This window comes from Dermatophagoides pteronyssinus, unplaced genomic scaffold, assembly GCF_027571235.1.
Source record: "Dermatophagoides pteronyssinus isolate colony J.1.1.1.1 unplaced genomic scaffold, Derpt_VIB-CSIC_2022.12 sq0038, whole genome shotgun sequence".
Lineage (NCBI taxonomy): Eukaryota > Metazoa > Arthropoda > Arachnida > Sarcoptiformes > Pyroglyphidae > Dermatophagoides > Dermatophagoides pteronyssinus.
In genome coordinates, this window is record NW_027461562.1 from 137,911 (window position 1) to 158,732 (window position 20,822).

At 28.7% G+C, this 20,822-nt stretch overlaps 6 protein-coding genes across 6 annotated transcripts; 4 read left to right on the forward strand and 2 right to left on the reverse strand.

The window, feature by feature from the left end:
- Window positions 1-154: 154 nt before the first annotated feature.
- LOC113789174 (uncharacterized) lies at window positions 155-3,399 on the forward strand. The gene is made up of 2 exons (XM_075823874.1): window positions 155-2,312; window positions 2,401-3,399. Exons 1-2 carry the CDS (start codon window positions 497-499, stop codon window positions 3,360-3,362), a joined length of 2,778 nt encoding a protein of 925 aa, XP_075679989.1. The 5' UTR covers window positions 155-496; the 3' UTR covers window positions 3,363-3,399.
- Window positions 3,360-8,767, reverse strand: Su(var)2-10 (E3 SUMO-protein ligase Su(var)2-10). Its single transcript, XM_075823873.1, has 9 exons — window positions 7,700-8,767; window positions 7,429-7,604; window positions 7,071-7,367; window positions 6,821-6,981; window positions 6,600-6,721; window positions 6,269-6,532; window positions 4,343-6,194; window positions 3,710-3,911; window positions 3,360-3,644 (listed from the first exon to the last, which is right to left on the reverse strand). Exons 1-9 carry the CDS (start codon window positions 8,412-8,414, stop codon window positions 3,435-3,437), a joined length of 3,999 nt encoding a protein of 1,332 aa, XP_075679988.1. The 5' UTR covers window positions 8,415-8,767; the 3' UTR covers window positions 3,360-3,434.
- Window positions 8,768-8,884: 117 nt separating this feature from the next.
- LOC113789166 (uncharacterized protein F13E9.13, mitochondrial) lies at window positions 8,885-10,460 on the forward strand. The gene has a single exon (XM_027338662.2). The coding sequence runs from the start codon at window positions 8,947-8,949 to the stop codon at window positions 9,817-9,819; it is 873 nt and encodes a 290-aa protein (XP_027194463.2). The 5' UTR covers window positions 8,885-8,946; the 3' UTR covers window positions 9,820-10,460.
- Window positions 9,729-10,852, reverse strand: LOC113789165 (testis-specific serine/threonine-protein kinase 3-like). The gene is made up of 2 exons (XM_027338661.2): window positions 10,467-10,852; window positions 9,729-10,400 (listed from the first exon to the last, which is right to left on the reverse strand). The coding sequence occupies exons 1-2, from the start codon at window positions 10,850-10,852 to the stop codon at window positions 9,899-9,901; spliced, it is 888 nt and encodes a 295-aa protein (XP_027194462.1). The 3' UTR covers window positions 9,729-9,898.
- Window positions 10,853-11,347: 495 nt separating this feature from the next.
- On the forward strand, window positions 11,348-13,033 carry 7B2 (Secretogranin_V domain-containing protein 7B2). The gene is made up of 4 exons (XM_027338660.2): window positions 11,348-11,803; window positions 11,871-12,180; window positions 12,261-12,580; window positions 12,647-13,033. The coding sequence occupies exons 1-4, from the start codon at window positions 11,519-11,521 to the stop codon at window positions 12,728-12,730; spliced, it is 999 nt and encodes a 332-aa protein (XP_027194461.2). The 5' UTR covers window positions 11,348-11,518; the 3' UTR covers window positions 12,731-13,033.
- A 520-nt stretch (window positions 13,034-13,553) lies between these two features.
- On the forward strand, window positions 13,554-20,474 carry LOC113789171 (beta-galactosidase-like). The gene is made up of 7 exons (XM_027338667.2): window positions 13,554-14,217; window positions 15,089-15,255; window positions 15,357-15,507; window positions 15,576-16,096; window positions 16,172-16,337; window positions 16,469-16,981; window positions 19,803-20,474. Exons 1-7 carry the CDS (start codon window positions 14,164-14,166, stop codon window positions 20,349-20,351), a joined length of 2,121 nt encoding a protein of 706 aa, XP_027194468.2. The 5' UTR covers window positions 13,554-14,163; the 3' UTR covers window positions 20,352-20,474.
- The last annotated feature ends 348 nt before the right edge of the window (window positions 20,475-20,822 follow it).

Below are 20,822 nucleotides of genomic sequence, written 5' to 3' on the forward strand. Positions count from 1 at the left end.
TTATTTAAATAATTAAAATATTCTAATTTGTAATTTGTAATTCTGGAATTACAAATTACAAATTAAATTTTCGAAATAAAGAATTATCGACAAAAATGTATAAAATTCAGCTGAAAATCCATTACTTTCAAATCGTTTTTGTGTTTAATTCTTTTTTATTTTTTTTCGTTTTTTCCTTTGTGTGTTTTGCCTTTAATATATATTTTTTTTCTGTTGTTAAAGGCTAACCTGAAAAAAAATTATAATTGCGCCGTTACAAAAAATATTAACCGAATTATTTAATCGTTATATAACACCAATATATCATATATTGATTGAAAAATTATCGATTAAAAAATCAAAACGACCAAGATCATCAAAAAAGAAACAACAACAACAAAATTACGACAATAGCGATAACGACGATCAATCAATCGATAATAATAATAATAACGATTACGATAACAACAACAACAACAACAACTACTACTACAACAACAACAACAACAATCAAAAAATGGATGACCGAACATTTCCGTTTGCATTTGAAAAAACAATTGATGAAAAGTCAAGAAAAACTTTTGTACCATTAGAAACGATAACCGATTCGGATACAATACGTAGTAGTAGTATATCGGATGTAATAAAAAAACCGCATTCAAAATCGCAGTCAGAATCAGAACCAGAACAGGAACCAGAACCGATAATAAAAACAAATTTTGATGAAATGAAAAAATCACAATCAAAATCACAAAGTGAAAAAACAGAAAAATCAATTGCAGAAACATTAACAATAAAATTACAACCGGAATTACAAAATGATAATGAAGAAATTATTGTTGATGAAGAAGAAGGAATTATTGGGAAATATGATTCATCCAGATCAACATTGGCCGCAAATTCATCATCAAAAGATCATCATCATCATCATCATCCAACGATAAAAGATTTGCATAGAATTCAGAAACAACAACAACAACAACAACAGCCTAGACAACAACAACAACAACCGAAACAACAACAACAACAACAACCTAGACAACAACAACAACAACCAAAACCATTGATGGTATTACCATTTAGACCTTTTAATGATAATGTACCAGAAAAATGGATACCAGTACCATCAACGAAACATCGTATACCAGAATTTTCATCGATCGATGAAAAAAGTACTCAAACAGAAAATTCAATACAAGAATGTTATCCATTGATGAAATCAAGAACAAATAAATCAATAATAAAATATTCAACAACAACAACAACAACAATACCGACAACAACAACAACAAAATCAACAACAACAACAACAGCAGAACAATTAAGAAATAGAGTTAAAAGTAGATTATCACCATCATCATCATCATCATCATCGCAATTAAGAAAAAAATCAAAAGATTTAAAACAAAAACGGTTATTATCACCAAAATCAACAGCAACATCGGCAACAACAGCGACAAAATTTACAGCAAGCAAAATAACTACATCATCAACATCAACAATGAATATTCCAAAAGTATTATCACCGAAAAAAAGATTATCACCACCACCATCGGGTAGTAGAAAAAGATCACCAAAACGACAAAAATCATTGAAATCAAAATCACACGGTAAAGTTAAATCGAAGCGGAAAACACCACCGCCACCGCCAACAGTAGCAGCAGCAGAAAAAACCTTTAATCCACCATTATTTTCAACATTATCAGCAACAAAAATACCGCAAACAACAACAACAACAACAATGGAAAAACAACAACCGCAACTACAACCGCAACTACAACAACAACCGATTGCTGGATTAAAATTATCCAAAGGACCATCAAAATTATCACCAACATTAACAACAAAAACATTATTACCACCAATTATTTTGGAACAACAGGAAAAAACAACAACAACTGAACCAACATTAACATCACAAACATCCAAAACATCATCAGCAACATTGAATAATAATAATAATAATAATAATAATAAAGGTGGTGGTGGATCATTATCAACGGATAAAGATAAAGATAAAGTAACCGTTATAAGAGAAGTATATAGAAATAAAAAAGGTGAACCAATAGTGGAAAAAGTAAAAGCACATATTGTATCAACAACCGGTACAAAATTATCGGATAAATTAGCAGTGGAAAAAGATGCACTAATACATAATTGTATTATCTATATGTTGGCACAATTATTAGGTATTATATTGATTGTATTACTTGGTTCATTAATTGTACAATATTATGGTGGTTTTAATAATAATGGTGGTAATTTATTTGATAATGCATTAAGTTATCATCCAATGTTTATGATTATTAGTATGATTGTATTTTTAGCTAATTGTAAGTTTTTTGTTTTTTTGTAAAAATTTTTACAAGATAAAATACTAATGATTTTAATATTCTCCCTTTTTATATTTACAAATAATAGCATTAATATTAATAACATCCAAACGAACAATAAATTATTGTCGTTTACCATTTTTAATAACAATATTAACATTATTATTAATAAGTTTTATAATAATTTATAAATGGCATATAATGAAAAGAAAAATACATTTACAAACAATGCATTCATGGTTTGGTTTAATAACAATATTAATATTTACATTATATTGTATTGGTAATTTTTATCTATTTTTTAAACAAATACCATTACAAACAAACAAACAAACAAACAAAAATAATTTTTTACGACCAAAAAAAAGACAAAAATTTTTAAAAAAATTAAATCAATTATTATTATTAGTACGATTATTAGGTTTAGGTTGTTTAATAATGGCAATGATAACAAGTATCATAGGTTTAAATCAATATGAAGATTTTTATAATGGTTTTCAAAAATCATCATCATCATTATCCGATATTGATTATAATACAAGTAATCCATCATCACCAAAATTATTGACAAATATTGTAGCAATATTTTTAATAATTTATTGTGGTTTTATGTCCTATTTAATCGCCCGTCAACGTTATCGTTCATCCGAATCAATTGAATTTGAACAACAAGTTGAACAAGCAGTTGAACGTGCAATGAAAAAAATGGATGCAAAAGGTGCATTCAAATCTAAAAATCGTACAAAACGTTTATCAATGCGTAGTGATCAAAGTTTAAGTAGAATAAAATCCAATGGTATTCAAAATATTCGTAGTAGTGGTGGTGGCGCTTTTGGCGTTAATGATGAAACAATTGGCTTTAAAAGTAATAATCAAAAACATCCAATTCGTTCACCAAGATTAACGGAAACAACAAAATTTGATGATACTACAACACCGCCACCACCAACATCAACATCATTATTTGATGGTGAAGAAGAATTAGTAAACGATAATGAAGATTATTATAACAACAATATTACAACAACAACAACAACAACAACTGAATAAAAAAATGAATTTTGAGTTTTTCTTCAAATTACAAAAATTTTTTCTATATTTACAAATTTTCTATAATTATAATTATCGAGGTTGTAATAATGAATATTTTGACGGAATATTTGCAGTCGAATTACTAGTGGTGCTACTATTTGATGACGATGAAATCGATATTGATTGAAACTGGAAATTTGTTGTTGTTGTTGTTGTTGTCGGTGTTTGCGGTGGTTGAGGTTCTTTTACGGTTGAAGATGATGCCGATGACGATGCCGATGTTGATCGTATAAATGGACTCTGAGGGGGTTAAATTAAATTGAAAAATTAGAATCAAGAAAACGAAAATGAAAACAATGACTTACCAAATCATTACCAAACGCTAAACTTAATGGATTTGTTGTAATATCATTAAATAACCAATGATATGGATCGGTTGATGAAATATTTGATGGATCATTTGATGATGATAGGAATAAATCAGCTGCTGACGTAGTTGATTGAAATGTAGCTCCAGAATGTTCAGCTTTTACATGAATATTTGCGTTGTTGTTGTTGACGCCAAATCTGAACCAAAAATGTCAAAACAAAACACAGAATAACGACGACAGAAACAGAAAAAAAATGTCAAAAGGTCGGAAAGGAAGAAACAAACAGAAAAAAACAATCGATTATTTTTATATATCGATACTATCGATTCGAATTTAATTTTTTTTTTTTTTGTTGTTGTTCATCACTATTTGTAAAATACAGAATTTCTTTTTTTGTGAAAGGAATGATATTGATTTTCTTTTTTTTTAGTAAAAAAAAATAATAATAACAATAAACATTATAGATTAGGAATAAGTAAATAAATAGTGGTATTGGTGGTTGGTTGGTTGGTTGGTTGGTTGATTGATTGTTTCAAAAGAATCTTTAATCTATTCAATGGAAAACCAATGGTCTTTTGTTTTGTGGGCAAACAATTTTTTTGTTTTTTGTTTTGCTATTTTACGTACGTCAAATCAGTGTTATTAGTGGAAAAATTTGCCGCTGCAGATGAAGATGAAGACGAAGAAGGTGATGTATGCTGATGTTGATGTTGTTGTTGTTGAAGATGATCACCATCAAATGGTGAAAGAAATTGATTAATCGGAATCGATCCACCACCATTTGTATTATGATGATGATTATGATGATGATCAAAATTCAAATGATGATGATGATGTGGATGTTGTTGGTCAATATTGAATGGATGTTGATGATATTGATGCGGATGTGGATGCGGATGATGACCACCACAATTATTATTATTATAATGATGATGATAATGCCCATTATTCATTGTTGTTGTTGTTGTTGTTGCATTTGTTGTTCCCGATAAATTATTACCAATAGTTGTTGTTGTTGTTGTCGATGATTGTTGTTGTTGTTGTTGTTGTTGATGATTTGTTAAAAAATCATTTAAACATGGATTATAAATAGTTGACAATGGTGAATTATTATTGTTGTTGTTGTTGGTTGTAATTTGTTGTTGTTGTTGTTGTTGAGAAAATGGACAAGATGATGATGATGATGATGATGAAAATTGTTGTTGAGCTATAAAATTTTTAATACTTGAACTTAATGTTGATGAATAATTACTATTATGATTATGATTATTAATTGTATTTGTATTTGTAAAATTTTGATAACCATTATTATTATTATTATTGCTACTAATAATATCATTATTTTGATCTGATAATATAATTTGATTCGATTTATTATTATGTTGCTGTTGTTGTGTTAATGAATTTTGAACATTATGAATATGATTATGATGTGGATGATGTGGATGTGAAGACGGTGGTGGTGGTGGTAGTGGTGGTGGAACCGAAACAATACCATTCAAATGTGAATGCGGATGATGATGATGATGATGATGATGATGATTAGTAGTTTGATGAGAAGAAATCGAAGGTAAAATACTTAAATCAACAGCAGCAGAAGCAGAAGCAGCAGCAACAGGATTATTACTAGTAATATTTGTAGCTGTCATTATTGATTTTGTTGGATTTCTTTGTTGTTGTTGTTGTTGTTGTTTACTACTATTATTATTCATTTGAACATATTGATTATGTATACTTAAATCATGTGGTCTTTGTGATTGTTGTTGTTGTTGTTGAAATAAAGATTGTTGATATTGTTGTTGTTGTTGTTGTAATGGTGCTTTAGGTCGAAGATTATTACCATTATTATTATTATTATTACCATTATTAACCAATAATGATCCAGATGATGATCCAGATGATGTCGAAACATTAACATTTGAATTTGAAGTAGATGCTGTTGTTGTTGTTGTCACTGCTGCTGCTGTTGTTGTTGTTGTTGCTGTCTTTGAATATGAATGATTTTGTTGTTCAAATCTTGCGCTAGCAGTAGCAGTAGTATTTTGATTCTGTTGAAGAATTTGATCAACAATACTTGCCGTTGATTGATATCCCGATGTTATTGATTGTGATGATGATGATGATGATGTATTCAAAACAGAATTTTTCATCTTATTTATTGCATTCAACATTGTTGATGAATTTAAACTAACAATAGTAGGGGAAATTTTTGTTGTTGAATTATCACTTGCATTCCTTCCACCACCACCACCACCACCACTTTGTCTTGATGAATGATTAGAAGATCTTGAATTACGTGGATTATAATGATGATGGTGATTATGATTACCAATATTTCTTGTTGTTGTTGTTGTTGTTGTTTGTGGATTAATTTTTTCAAATACAATCATACAATCATCATCTGAATCATCATTATCATCATTATTATTTTTACAATCATTTGATGAATTTGATGAATTTATACGTGGATAATTTGAATCTATGTGAAAAAAAAGGGTTAAAAAGAAATGGTGAAAAAATTCAAAAATCAGAAATCAGTAATCAAACACTTACAATCAGTTTGTGAAATAATTGTTGCACTACTACTAGCATCCGAATTATCTGAACTACTATTCTTATCACTATCATCATCATCATCATCATCGTCATCATCATCTTTATTATCATCATCATCATCCGAACTATCAATAGTAATCCATTCGATTGTTGGTTTTTTTGGCGTCTTCAACGTCGAATCTAAACGTGGTTTTTTATCTTCATTTTTCAAACATAATGATGATGATGAATTTCGTTTAAGATTTGTTGTTGTCGGACGACCTATTTTTTTCATGAGTGACAAAAAACAATCAATGAAAATAATGATAATCAGCAGCAACAACATTACCTTCGGAAATATTTGGGTTATTTATTTTAACACCATTTTGAAGATATTCAAAAGTACCATCCGGAAAAATTTGTGCTTCATTCGATTCGGTTGGTGCATTTTTCAATATTCGTGTAACCAGTCTGTAATTGACAAAACAAAACATAACAGCCAACAAAAATTTTGATTTTAGTAACATTAAAATTTACAAAACAAAAAATTATAAATAAATCAATCATTACCCATCGATAATTAAATCATCAAATTTAATATAAATTTTACAAATTGGACATTTCCATCTTGGCGTAATATCATTAATGGATATGAATGCTTCACCATCAAAACAATGTACATGATCACAATGTTTTGAACGTGATGGTATTTTTAAACGTAATGATGTAAGCTATAGTTGAAAAGCGAAAACAAAAAACAAAATAAAGCAAATAAAAGTCAATAACGAAGAAATACAACAAACAAACAAAAGGAACTTACCGGACATAATAATGATACTTTCATTACATTATCACAAATAACATCATCATCATCAGTAAATAATTTCTTTTTAACTAAATCAATTGATAATTTTGTATCATGCGGTCCCTTATCTTTTAATAATTTTAATAAATTTTTATGATCAATTTTTTTCATTAAAAATACACCATAATAATAATCCGTATTGGAAAAATCATTATGTTCCGGTATGGTTGCACGAATATAAATTTCATTATTTTTTTCACCAACAATACGTTGTGTTATATCATATGGAGCGAATGTATATTTATTTTTTATCTAGAAAAAGTTTTCAATTAGAAAATTTCCGAAAAGAAAATACCCGAAAAATATTACATACCGTAAATGTACATTCATTAATTGATAAATTAAATGATTTTGGTAAACAATCCATTTGTTCATTTAATTGTGTTGAATATTTACAAAAACGTAAAAATACTTTATATTGATCACTCATTGTTAATGTTGTAACCATTGTTGAACGAAATGATTGTCTTGTTGATTCACCAAATGAATCTATATATTTTAAGGATGATGATGTAAAAAAGATAAAGATCATTTATCAATTAACTCCATTCAATAAATAATATAAATAAAAAATTAACCCTTACTTATACGTTGTGGTTTAATTAATGAACGAATTTCTTCATATGAATTATGTTTAATAAAACGAACATTCATTGATTGTAAATATTTTTCTATTGATAATGTTGTTGTTGTTGAAAGTGTATTATTGTTGTTGTTGTTGTTAGTACCAGTATTATTTGTCATATCTTCTAATCTTGGCATTGAATAAATTGTTGAACAATTCATTTGTTGTTGTTGTTGTTGATGGAAATTTGTCGATGATGATGATGTATTATTATCAAAATGAATAGAATTTGAATTTCTCGATAGACCACCATATTGATCACGATTTTGATATTGTCCCGATACTGTTAACGTTGATGCTGATGGTGGTTGCGGTTGATAATTTGTTGATGTCGATGATGATGATGAGGCAGTGCTGTTACAAGATGCAGATGATAAACCATTTCGTAATTGATTTGAATTTGTTGTTCCTAATGTTATTTTACATGTACGATTCAATTGATTTGTATTTGTAATCGATCTTGATGAACGAGTATTTGGCATTGGTATATATGATGGAATTTGATGATGATTATGATGTGAATGATGTGAATGATGATGATTATATTGTAAAAGATTACGTGTTTGTCTTGTTGATATATTTGCCATAGACGATGATGATGATGATGATGAATTCGAAGAAGTTGAAGTCGAATTCGTTGATGAAACTGCTGTTGAACGTGAATTTCGAGGCATTGTTGCTGTTGAGGAAAGCTATTCTTTTCCAGAAAAAACCGTTGGATAAATGAAAAAAAGTTCTCAAAACATCAATACGGATGAAAACATGCTTCAGAAAATCACCAACAACAACAGACTGGTTGTTTTTGTTTTTAAGATTCTTTTTCCACTCTCTTTTGGCTTGTTTTGTTTTGTTTTGTTTTTTGTTTTTTGCACGTAAACCAAAAAAAGCGGGTTTACAAAAAACACACAAATTTTGCAATGAAACAGAAAAACACTCGCAAAAAGAAAGAAAGCTCGCTTATTTTTTTGTTTTTGTTTCCCCCATTCGATTCATTCAATTTCTCTCTTTCTCAAACGAGAATATTTTTATTTTTTTTTTTTTTTTGCTGTTGTTGTTGTTGAGAAAATGAGTCATACATAAACAATCTGTGATTTTTTTTCCCGGGAAAGTTTTTTTTTCTTACAAAAATTTTGGAATTTTCTGGAAACATTTCCGTATGGAACATGTGTCTGTGATTCAAGTTTGAAAAAGTTTTTGAAAAAAAAAATGTTAAAAAATAATTTTTTTAAATATTTTAACCGTGATCAGATGTCTGTGATTGGTATGATTCATGTACGACCATTACCAGGTACACCTTGTGCTTCAAGAAACCATGGTCATTGTTTTGATATTCAACAACTTATCGATCATGCTTGTAATGATGCTCTGATATACATTCGTAATGGTATCAATGGTATTTTAGTTGAAAATATGTTCGATATACCATATATACAATCAGAAGATTCTGGTCCAGAAATAACGGCTTGTATGACAAGAATATGTACAGAATTACGTCGTATTATTCCCCGGGAAATTCCATGTGGTATACAAATTCTAGCCGGTTTAAATCAACAAGCATTAGCTGTTGCACAAGCATGTCAATTTCAATTTATTCGTACGGAAGGATTTATATTTAGCCATGTGGCTGATGAAGGATTAATGCCTAAAGCATGTGCTGGTCCATTATTAAGATATCGTCGTCAAATTGATGCTGAACAAATATTAATCCTTACTGATATTAAAAAGAAACATTGTTCACATTCAATAACCGATGATTTAAACTTAGTAGAAATGGCTAAAGCAGCTAAATTTTTTCTAACCGATGGTATCATCATAACAGGTCGTGAAACAGGTGATCCACCTTCGATCAACGATATTGATCAAATTAATCAATCATCAATGATCGATGATAATCAATCGATACCAATATTGATTGGTTCCGGTGTAACCGAACAAAATCTATGCAGATTTTTCGATAAAAACATAGCAGCCATTATTGTCGGATCATATTTTAAACAAAATGGAAAATGGTTTAATCATTTATCGGAAGAACGAATCAAATGTTTTATGTATAAATATAATCAACTTCAAAGAAAATGATAAAGATTTTTTTGAATTTGAATCGATGGGGAGCCATCCAAAGACATTTGGGTATGTTATCATTAATCATCATTCGGATTCAAGAATCAGCATTACGACGTACACTTTTCAAACTAATCATTGAACGACTTGATAAAATTTCATTTTCTCTTAATACAATTGGAAACCATGGATGTTCACAAATTTCACGAATATTTGGACGATGTTCAGGATCTGGTTCCAATAATATCCGGATTAAATCTTTAATATCATTTGATGATTTTTCTTCAATACTATCTTGTAATTTATATTGTCTATTCAGTTGACATTCATACATTTTTTGTTTATCATGACGATCAAATGGATAGATTTTATTTATCATTATGAATAACATAACACCTAGACACCAAATATCAGCTGCAAATGGATCATATGGTGTTTGTTTTAATACTTCAGGTGGATTATATGATGTTGTACCACAATATGTATCACTTTTAACTACTTGACCAGAATCAGATAATCTAACAAAACGACTAAAACCAAAATCCGATACCATTGGATTCCAATGTGAATCCAAAAGGATATTATCCAATTTTAAATCTCTATATATAGGTGATAACGAAGGGTTAAATTAGTATAAAAAAAATGTTTTCGAAAATTAATCATACCTATGTGCAATTCTATGTTCATGTAGATATTTAACAGCACGTGCTACTGGACAAAACCATGCACGTGCTTTCCATTCACAAATCGGACCATGTGTTTTAACCCAACTACCAATAGTACCGTTTGGCATAAAATCCATTATAATATAAATTTTACCTTTACTACGAAGTAATTCTTCCAACCGGACACAATTAGGATGTTTTACATTGCGGATGATTTGCAGTTCACGTTTCAAATCATCATCCAACCGAGGATTATTTGGATCTTCAACATGAACAACTTTAATGGCAAATAATTTTGTTTGTTTAACTGATTTATATACTTTTGCTTGACCACCTTCATCAATCCTGACGAATGATTCATAACCACGACGCATTAATTCATCCATATTTTTTCACCTGTGATTTTTTTCAAAACTTTTTGTAGAAAATTTTTTTATTATTCTTTTTTTTTCAACCCCTTTTTCAAACAGAAAATTATTCTTCAAATTAAATTTTTTTATTTCAAAATTTTTATATCAAAAATTCAAGCAATAATTCAATCAAGAAAATCAACCAAATCAAATCAAATATCGATAATCAAATCAATCGATTAATTTGATTTGAATTTTCCAAAATTTTTAACCCTCAACATTTATCGTTTTCATTTTCGTTGACAACAAACAAGCAAACATCAGCATTTCGTAATCTCTATATAGAAAGATCTTTATCTCCAGAGATTTTGTTGACGGAAAATGATACCCACACACTTTCAGACACACTTACGCGCAGAATCCAGATAAATGTTCCAGATGGAACTGTTTTTTTTTCTATATATTTTATTCTTTGATTCTTCAGAATTTCAAGTAGCCATTTTGTTGATGACGTAAATTATGTTGTTGTTGTCTTTTTATCATTCAGTGAGCTTACAACTCAAAGCAAAACTTCATTTTTTCTTTGTTTCTTCGTTTGTTGTTGTTGTTTGTTAGATTCTGTAATAGCTGTTGAATCGATTGATTGTTTGTTGTTTTTTCATTTGTAATTTTTTTAGATTTAAATTTAGTTACAAAAGCAAAATGAATTACCTTTGGAATTTAGCGTTAGTCAATTTGATTTTGTTGTTTGGTGGCTACGATTGCGGCGATCAATCATATTTTTTCGATGATAGCGATTATCGTATACAGAATTCTCTGTTACATAATTTTATTGAACGTATGAATGAAGATCAACAATTACCGCAATCGCAATTATCGCAATTACCGCAACAACAACAATATTTACTTGTCGATCCATTACAAGAATCATCAATGATAACACCGAAGGATTCTCTTTCTTATCCATCATCATTATTGGATTCGAATGTAAGTTGAGAAAATTTTTGGGAAACTTTCTCTAAATTTCTGAAAACTTTCCCACAAATTCTTTTAGAATTATCGAATACGTAAAGATCTTAGTGAACAACGTGAACAACATGATCAACAATCAAATGAATTGATGAATAATCATTATCATTTACAAACACGTGATGATATTCTATTACCAAGAGAACCTGTACCACGTAAAGAATTTTTGGAACATTCATCATTATATGGTCATCAATATGTACAAGGTGGCGCTGGTGAAGGTTTACAACGTTTAAAACCAGATGGTAGTATACCAAATGTACAGGTGATAAAATCGGATTCAGTATTACCGGCTTATTGTAATCCACCAAATCCATGTCCGATTGGTTATTCAGGTTTGATTTTGTTTAAATAGCTCCCAAAAAATAATCATTTTTTTGCTAATTTTTTTTGTCTATTTCAACCCAACTTGTAGCTGATGATGGTTGTTTAGAAGATTTTATCAATTCAGCCGATTATAGTAAAGAATATCAATCATCACAAGAATGTATGTGTGATTCGGAACATATGTTTAATTGCCCAGGTAATACGGATGAAAATGAATTAGAAACATTAGCACGTTCAATACAAAATGAAGGTATCGAATTGGATACAACAATCAATAAAATTATCGATACTATCGATACATCAAAAGATGATCATAAAGTTGTTGCAAAAAAATTTTTTCAAAAACGTAATGAAAAATCTACGATTGTAAAACGATCAATAATCAATAATGATGATGATAAAAAATCGGTAAATTATTGATTTTTCCACTATTTACACCCTGTTTACTATCTTACTATTTTTTCATTCATTTAGTTTAAACAGAATCCATATTTAACTGGTGAAAAATTACCGGTTGTGGCTAAAAAAAGTCCACATACAGCTAAAATTTTTCATTAAAACACTGAAAAGGAAAAAGTCATCGTTTCATCTATAATCAATCAATCGATTGATTGATTTAATTGCGTTCAAATTGGACAAAACAAACTAAAACAAAAAATTGAAAATTCACTTTATTCACATCACATTATTGCAACCACAAACCGATGAAATTCCTGTTTTGTGTTTTTTTTTTCTCGTTGATTGTTGATGTTAACCACACACACACAAAAAAAAATTCTATCTATTTCTGTCAAAATAGTTGTTACAAACAAAAAAAAACTAAAAATTTGAAATAAAATTATGATGATTATTTTTCCCAAATAAACCAAACGGACATGAATTTTATTCTATTTCGACAGTGGTGGTTGATTTTTGAAATTTTGGATTTTTCGGGGTTAAATAACATTAACCAATCGGTATCATCATGGTGATCATAATAAAAAAAAAGAAAGGAATTTTCATTAAGATTTTGCTAATGAAATTTATTGATTTTTGTTATCGATTGATTGATTACCGTAACAACCAAATTTTTTTTAAAAAATCAAAAATCAGTTTATGATGATGATCATTATTGAAATATTTTAGATTTTTGTTTCAAGTACCAGCCAACCAACCAACCAAATGATAAAATCAAAGAAAATCCTTCCATCCATCCATCCATAATTAACTTTTATCAATTCGTTCATTGATCTTCTCCTTCTCCTTCTTTGATGCTTTGCCAATCAATTTTTAAAAGAAAATCATTATCATCAGAGTGATATTGTCGATAAATTTTTATCAAACATAAAATTTTGAATATTTGTTGAGGATGATTTCTATCAATCAAATCAAATCAATCAATCAAAACTACGATATTAACTCAATGGATGTTGTCATCGGTTGTTGTTGTTTACCATTTTCCAATCAACGAAATAAAAATGAAATCACCGAGTTTGTTTTTCGTGAAATAAAAACAACAACAACAAAAAATTCATTGAATTTTTCATTTCATCAAATTTTCTTTTCAATTTTCAATTTTCAATTTTACCTTTTGAAGTTTTCTGTTTTTGTTTTTTCCATTTGATTAAATTTATTTCAGTTTTTCCATCGAAATCTGCTTTTTTTAGTTGAACTTTCAATCAAAATCAATTTTAAACACTGTGTGTAGAAATCGATCCATCAAAACCAGAAAAAAACTTTGATGATTGAAAATTTTTGGCGTTCAGAATAAGAAAAAAATGCCTACGGGTTTTCATCATCGTTAATTTTTTCTACAAAATTCATATTTCGGCTATTGATACGGGCCAAATAAAAAAATTATTAACTTTCAAAAGTTTTTCAAAACCGAACGTCATCATTTTTTTTTTAATTAAATTTTTTCCGGCAAGTTTTCTCCTGGTTTGATTGAAAACCGAAAAAACAAACAAAACCATTTTGGAATCTTGAACTGAAAGAAATATTTCAAAAAAAAAATGTTCCCGAAAATTTTTCTCATTTTCTTCGGTTTAGGTTTGGCCAATTCTTCGGTAAGTTTCTATTTTTTTTTCATTATTATTATGATAATATCCAGTATAATTCTGTTGTTGTTGCTGAATCTCTTAATTTATTCGTGAAAAAAAAATTCCAGAAAAAGATTCTGAAAATTTTTTTTCTGGTTACAACCCTTTTTTATTATCATATTCTTTCCCGAATCAAAATTGGATTTTTCGTTTCAGTTTTTTTTTGGTTTTTGGGTTGACCTAAATTTTTGGGAAATTTCTCGGAAACGATCTCGATTCCATTTTCAATTCAAATATCGATATTCAGTGATTCAATGATGATGATTTCTAGATTTTTTGATTTTTTTGAAAATGTTTTCCCATCAACAGTAATACCTATGTAGTTATTCAAGATAGAAATCAAAAGAAGAAAAATTTCCAATAAATCTGATTAAGTTTTTTTTTCTTCTTCATTCTTTTCCCGAAAGTTTCCAATCATCATCATCATCATCATTAGGGAAAATCCTTTTTTCTCTCTCTCCTTTTTTCTTTCGGTTCATTTCATTTTTTTTAACCCTCAATTCCCATTATCTTTTTTTTTCTTCTCATTGAAATTTTCATGGATTACCGCCATTACTAGCCAAAACTATAGCAAATAAATAATAACCGCACCCGAATCTACTGTTAAAAAAATGAAATGAAATTCATTTTTTCAAAATGTAGTTTATTATCATGATGATTATCATAATGAGGGTTTTTCTTTCCGGAAAGTTTCTTCGTTTAATTGAGTATTTCTATTGGAATTTACCTGGAATTTATGATTCACTTTTGAAGTTTTGTTTTATTGTTTTTTTTTCTGCTTTGTTTTGTCGTATTAAATTTCATTTTTCTCATTTTTCTCGTTTTTTTTCAAAATTAGCCAAATCAACGTACATTTACAATTGATGAAAACGAAGGAATATTCCGGAAAGATGGTGAACCATTTCGTTATGTATCCGGTTCAATGCATTATTTTCGTATACCAGAACAATATTGGTTGGATCGTTTACAAAAAGCCAGACAAGGTGGCTTGAATGCAATACAAACGTAAGAAAGATGAAATTTGAAAAAACAAATAACCGGAATATTCTTGACATTTTCCCAAAAACAAAAACCTAAAAACCAAATGAAAAACACCAAAACAATAGCTACATTGAATGGAGTTCACATCAACCAGAACCCGAAATCTTTGATTTCAAAGGAAATTTAAATTTTTTAAAATATTTTCAATTAGCACAACAAACAAATCTGTTGGTTATTGTTCGTTTAGGTCCATTTATTGCGGCTGAACGTGATAATGTAAGAAATTTTTTTCATAAATATTTTTTTTAAAATTAACTTCCTGGAAACTTTTCCCAATACTATAGTCAGGTTTACCATATTGGTTAGCATCAAAAAATTCCACAATGCAATATCGTACATCAGATCCATTATTTTTACATTATGTACACCAATGGTATTCAAAAATGTTACCATTATTAAAACCATATTTATATCAAAATGGTGGTCCAATTATAATGGCACAAATTGAAAATGAATATGGATCATTTATAATTGATGATGATCAATATAAAGTTTGGTTACGTGATATAGTTCGTTTTTATCTTGGTCATGATTTATTATTATTTACTGTTGATGGTAATAATAAATCTTATCTTATACATGGTACAATTGATAATGTTTATCCTACAATTGATTTTGGTCCTGGTGCTAATATAAGTAAATCATTTGATGCACAGAATATTTATTCTGATAATGGACCATTAGTTAATAGTGAATATTATACTGTTTGGTTTGATTGTTGGGGTTCTAAACATCAAACCGCTTCGGTAGAACCAATAACTAAAACATTTGATCAAATGTTAGCATTAAATGCATCAGTTAATTTGTAAGTAATTTTGTAATTTGTAATTTGATTTTTTATAAAATAATAATTACAAAACAACCAAAAATACAAAATTAGCTATATGTATCATGGTGGTACATCATTTGGATTTATGAATGGTTATTTTGGTTATTGGGGTGAACAATCAGCACCAATGACAACTAGTTATGATTATGTTGCACCAATTGGTGAATATGGTCAATTACGTCCATTATATTTTGCTATACGTAAAATTATTCAAAAGGTTTGTGTTTGATTCTTTTTCCCATCCACTTCAGTCAAATATCGATCAATTGAATTCAATGTGTGAATTTTCCACCCCCTCATTTTTATTGATTGATTGATTGATTTTGACCCTCTCTCTCTCTCTTTCAGTATTTCACCCATGTACCACCATTATCAAAAAGATCAATCGATTCCAGTAATATTTCCTATACCAGCAATGAAATCATTATTGATGAACCAAAGTTCAATGAAAAAATCGATCAAGAAGAAAAAATCATTCGAATGGATTTTCTAATCGATATTTTTCAATTGATCAAAAATCATTCAAATTTTGAAAATTCTCTCATCGATATGGATGAATCAAATCAAATCAAACCAATTGAATCCGAATTACCATTAACATTTGAACAAATCTCCCTACGACATGGTTTTATTTATTATGAATATGAATTAGATTTTTATCCATCTGATCCAATATTATTAAATATAACTGAATTACATGATCGCTCGCTGGTATTTGTAAATGAATATTATCGTTCAACATTAACACGTATGGATATGATACATAAAACACCATTAAATTCATTAAAAATTGGTGATCGAATTGGTTTGTTGGTTGAAAATCAAGGTCATGCTTGTTGTACATCCAAACCTGAATTAAAGGTTAGTGTTTTTTATTTTGAATGTTTTTCTATTTTGACACATTACCATGATAACCATTCATTCGATGAGTGGTTTGCCTTATCTTGTTACATTGATAAAATCCACCAGGAAAAAAAACAAAACAAAAAAATTGATAAGTTTTTTAGGATTTTTTTTGTGAATGAGTTATTATGAAAGAAATTAATGTTTGTTTTGTTTCTGGTTGCTGGTTGCTGGAAACACCAAGTGGCCAAGTGACTTTTGTCATTTTTTTTCAGTCTGTTTGTTTTGTTTTGTTTGGATGTCATGATATTGTCAACCGAAAAAAAAGATAAAGAGAGTGTGTGTGTGAGAGAGATGGGCCAAGTTTATTATCACCAGAAGAAAAATCTCTATTCTTTGTTGTTGTTGTTATTTAACTTTGAATTTCTGTTGATAAATGTTTGTTTTGTTTTCTGTTTTTGTTGTTTTGGGCTATCTTGTTTGTCAAAAGAGAACAAAATTAGTAAAATTAATCAAAACTAATTAAAGTAATGTAACAACAAACATATAATGAATGAATGAATGAGATATTCTCTGTTCTGTTCATTCATTCATTTCTGTTCTGCTATGTTGCTTACATTTTCTGGTTTTCTGGTGACTTTTGATCCATTTTGGCAATTCAAAGCTGCTATCAAAGTTTTGTTGTTGTTGTTGTTGTTTAGATTAGGTTAAGTTATCCTTACATTTGTACATCCACCATTATAATTTTCATGTGATGTTTGAAAATGAATGATAAATACGTTTTTTTCTTCTTCTAATCATATAAATCATCATCATCATCATCATCATATTTTTTCTGGTTGCAAAACATTTTTCCCAGGAAATTTCTTTGTCGATTGATCAATCGATTGGACTTTATTGAACATTTTTCTCTTGTTCATCCAGATGAACAGAATCCAGAATTTATCATCATCATTGCCCCCCCCCCCTAAAAAAAATATCACATCATTTGACAGTATCTTCATCAGCATCAACAAACAACAACAACAAATTTGTTTTGGATGCAAAAAAAATGTTTGATAATAAATATCCATACAGTAGCCGCCAGATGTTACATCATTATAATCATCATCAAAATGATGATTTCATTAAAATAGATTTTTGACATAATCGGGTGAGAGAGAGAGAGAGAGTGTACAGAATATTTGTCCGGGAATCGATATAATCAATGAATTGGATGTCGTCAAAAAAAAATATCCGGCCAGACTTATCAAAGAAAAAATTGATGAAATTAAATGAAAAAAAATCATCAAAATTTATCATTTCCTTCCTTTTTATCTCTCTCTCTCTCTCTCTCTCTCTCTCTCTCTCTCTCTCTATTTAGCGATGATGTTTAATGATTTATGATATCCACGCCACACCGAACAGACAGACAAACAGAAAGACAGACATTATTTATGATTAATCGATTCGAAAATCAATCAATTATTTCATCGGTAATTATTATCTCTTTTTTATTGTTTGAAAAACCAAAACAAAAAACAAAAATTCACTAAAGTTAATAAGCTGAATGAGTGTCAGTGTGGCTTTTTAAATCTTTTTTTTCGTTTGTTTGGTTTCATAATTATTGATTGAAATCAAATGAAAAATCTCTAAAATCTCGGATATTCAATGAATTTTGCTTCAAAAATTCTCTGGTAATTCATGTCCAGTCGTTACATTTGTGGATATAAAATGTTCCTGAGTGTTTTGTTTTCGTTTGGTTGAAAATAAATTGATCCAGGCAGTCAGATCAAACCTTTTGCTTTTGTTTGAAAAAAAGCAACCAAAAGCCAAAACATCAAATGAAACTAGCAAAAGATTAATCGAAATTTATTTGTTGTTCAAAACCAAAAAACCAATCGATAACCATCCATCGTCAATTTAATCTTCTTCTCTTCTTCTCTCGACCCAACCATATCAATTTATTTTTCAGGAATTTTATTTCTGCTGAAACAAAACAAAAAAAAACCGGAAAAAAAAGTTTAGTTTTTTATTTCGTGGAACATTAAAAAACCCGAAAAGTTTACGGAAAAGTTTATTAGAATTGTGGGGCAAAAAATTCTTTCAGAATTTATTTCTGATTCTTCTTCTTCTTTTTTTTTCTTTTTCTTCATTATCATTTTGGATAATTTCAAAACCAAACTAAAACCAATGATAATGATGATGATGACGACGATAAAATTCGGTTTAAAGTGTGTGATTGACGATGAACTTTTTTTTCTTTGGTTGTCTTACTATTCTGGTTTTGTCTTTATTTTCTATTTAATATACTTAAGGAACCCAAAAATGAAAAAGAAAAAGAAAAAGAATCTGAAGCAATTAATGATCTTTGTCGTGATGAAGAATAGGATATTAGATAAGAGAGAGAGAGAGAGAGAGAGAGAGAGAGAGAGAGAGAGAGAGAAAATGGTGAAACTAAAATACGATATATAGAGGGATTTAAATCCATAAATATAGGAAGAGATAGAGAGAGAGAGAAAATCTTTCAAGATATTTAAGAAATGTTCCTGAAAAGCAACAACAAAAACGAAGAAAAAAATTGATTACGATCAAATTCTAATAATAATAATAAAGTTTCCCAATAATAATAATAATATCATAAAGAATTATTATTATTATTATTATTATGATGATGCAATCAAGTAAATTGAAAAAGTACTTAGTATTTTTATTTTTATTTTTAGTAAACTTGGATTATTATTATTATTATTTCTACGAAAAGAAGAATTTACAAACAAAAAAAAATTTATTAATTTTCTTTTATTTTTCTTTCATTTTTCTTATATAATCATCATCAACATTACGTTATATGTGAAAGGGAATTGTTGGTAATGTAACATTAGGTAATCGTTTATTAAAAAAATGGAAACAATATCCATTATTTTATAATTGGTCAACAATAATCGATACTGTTTCGATTGGATATCGAAAATCAATGAAACAACAACAACGACGAAAACAACAACAACAACAACAACAAAATCGATTGTTGAATAACCGAAATGAAGAAAAATCCAATGATGATTGTATGAATGATTGTCCTGAACGTACATTCAACCTTCGTCCTGCATTCTATTTAGGTGTATTCAATATGACCGATAAGGATCGCCAGCGAGAATGGTTTCTTGATGTTCGTAGTTGTTCTCGAAAAGGACAAGCATTTTTAAATGGTCATAATTTAGGTCGTTATTGGCCAGTTATGGGACCACAAATAACATTATATATACCAAATGTTTGGTTTAATTTCAATGATGATATTAATACATTATTATTATTTGAATTGGAAAGTGAACAAAAATCTTGTTTCAAAGTTAAATTGATTAATCAACATATTTTGAATGGTACTGTACCGGATAATTATCAATAATAACTAACTAATCGAACTTACCAATCAACCCCACCATCCCCACCTCATTACCTGATTTTTACCTGTAATTTTCGTTTCGAAAAAATTTTTAAAAAAAAATAAATAAATTATTTTGGAATGTTATTTGATCATTTTGATTTTCATTCAAAACAACATTTTTTTTCCCATAGAAAAAAAAAATTTGATCTGCTTAACATCTTTGTTATGCAATAATAATAACAACGACAACAACAACAACGACAGCGAAATGATTAAATTTCACAATTCTGTTCTTTGGTTCAACAACAAGAATCTTTATTCTGTTCTGTTAGTGATTCTGTTTTGTTCGCGATTCTGTTGCTGTTTTTTCGTGCACAATTTTTCAATGAAAAAAGACAAGCTTTAGTGAACTTTCGAAAACTTTCTTTGCACTCGATTTACACTTGTTTTCGTTTTTTGAACATTTTGAAATTTTTCATTTTCTTGTTTGCT

Bases quoted from the DNA above. Each gene is read 5' to 3' on its own strand.
- LOC113789174 (XM_075823874.1), top strand. From the start codon at position 497: ATGGATGACCGAACATTTCCGTTTGCATTTGAAAAAACAATTGATGAA. The intron at 2,313-2,400 runs GTAAGTTTTTTG...TACAAATAATAG, and splicing joins GATTGTATTTTTAGCTAATT to CATTAATATTAATAACATCC.
- LOC113789166 (XM_027338662.2), top strand. From the start codon at position 8,947: ATGTTAAAAAATAATTTTTTTAAATATTTTAACCGTGATCAGATGTCT.
- LOC113789165 (XM_027338661.2), bottom strand. From the start codon at position 10,852: ATGGATGAATTAATGCGTCGTGGTTATGAATCATTCGTCAGGATTGAT. The intron at 10,401-10,466 runs GTATGATTAATT...ACCTATATATAG, and splicing joins GAACATAGAATTGCACATAG to AGATTTAAAATTGGATAATA.
- 7B2 (XM_027338660.2), top strand. From the start codon at position 11,519: ATGAATTACCTTTGGAATTTAGCGTTAGTCAATTTGATTTTGTTGTTT. The intron at 11,804-11,870 runs GTAAGTTGAGAA...AAATTCTTTTAG, and splicing joins CATCATTATTGGATTCGAAT to AATTATCGAATACGTAAAGA. The intron at 12,181-12,260 runs GTTTGATTTTGT...CCCAACTTGTAG, and splicing joins ATGTCCGATTGGTTATTCAG to CTGATGATGGTTGTTTAGAA.
- LOC113789171 (XM_027338667.2), top strand. From the start codon at position 14,164: ATGTTCCCGAAAATTTTTCTCATTTTCTTCGGTTTAGGTTTGGCCAAT. The intron at 16,097-16,171 runs GTAAGTAATTTT...ATACAAAATTAG, and splicing joins TTAAATGCATCAGTTAATTT to CTATATGTATCATGGTGGTA. The intron at 16,982-19,802 runs GTTAGTGTTTTT...TATATGTGAAAG, and splicing joins CATCCAAACCTGAATTAAAG to GGAATTGTTGGTAATGTAAC.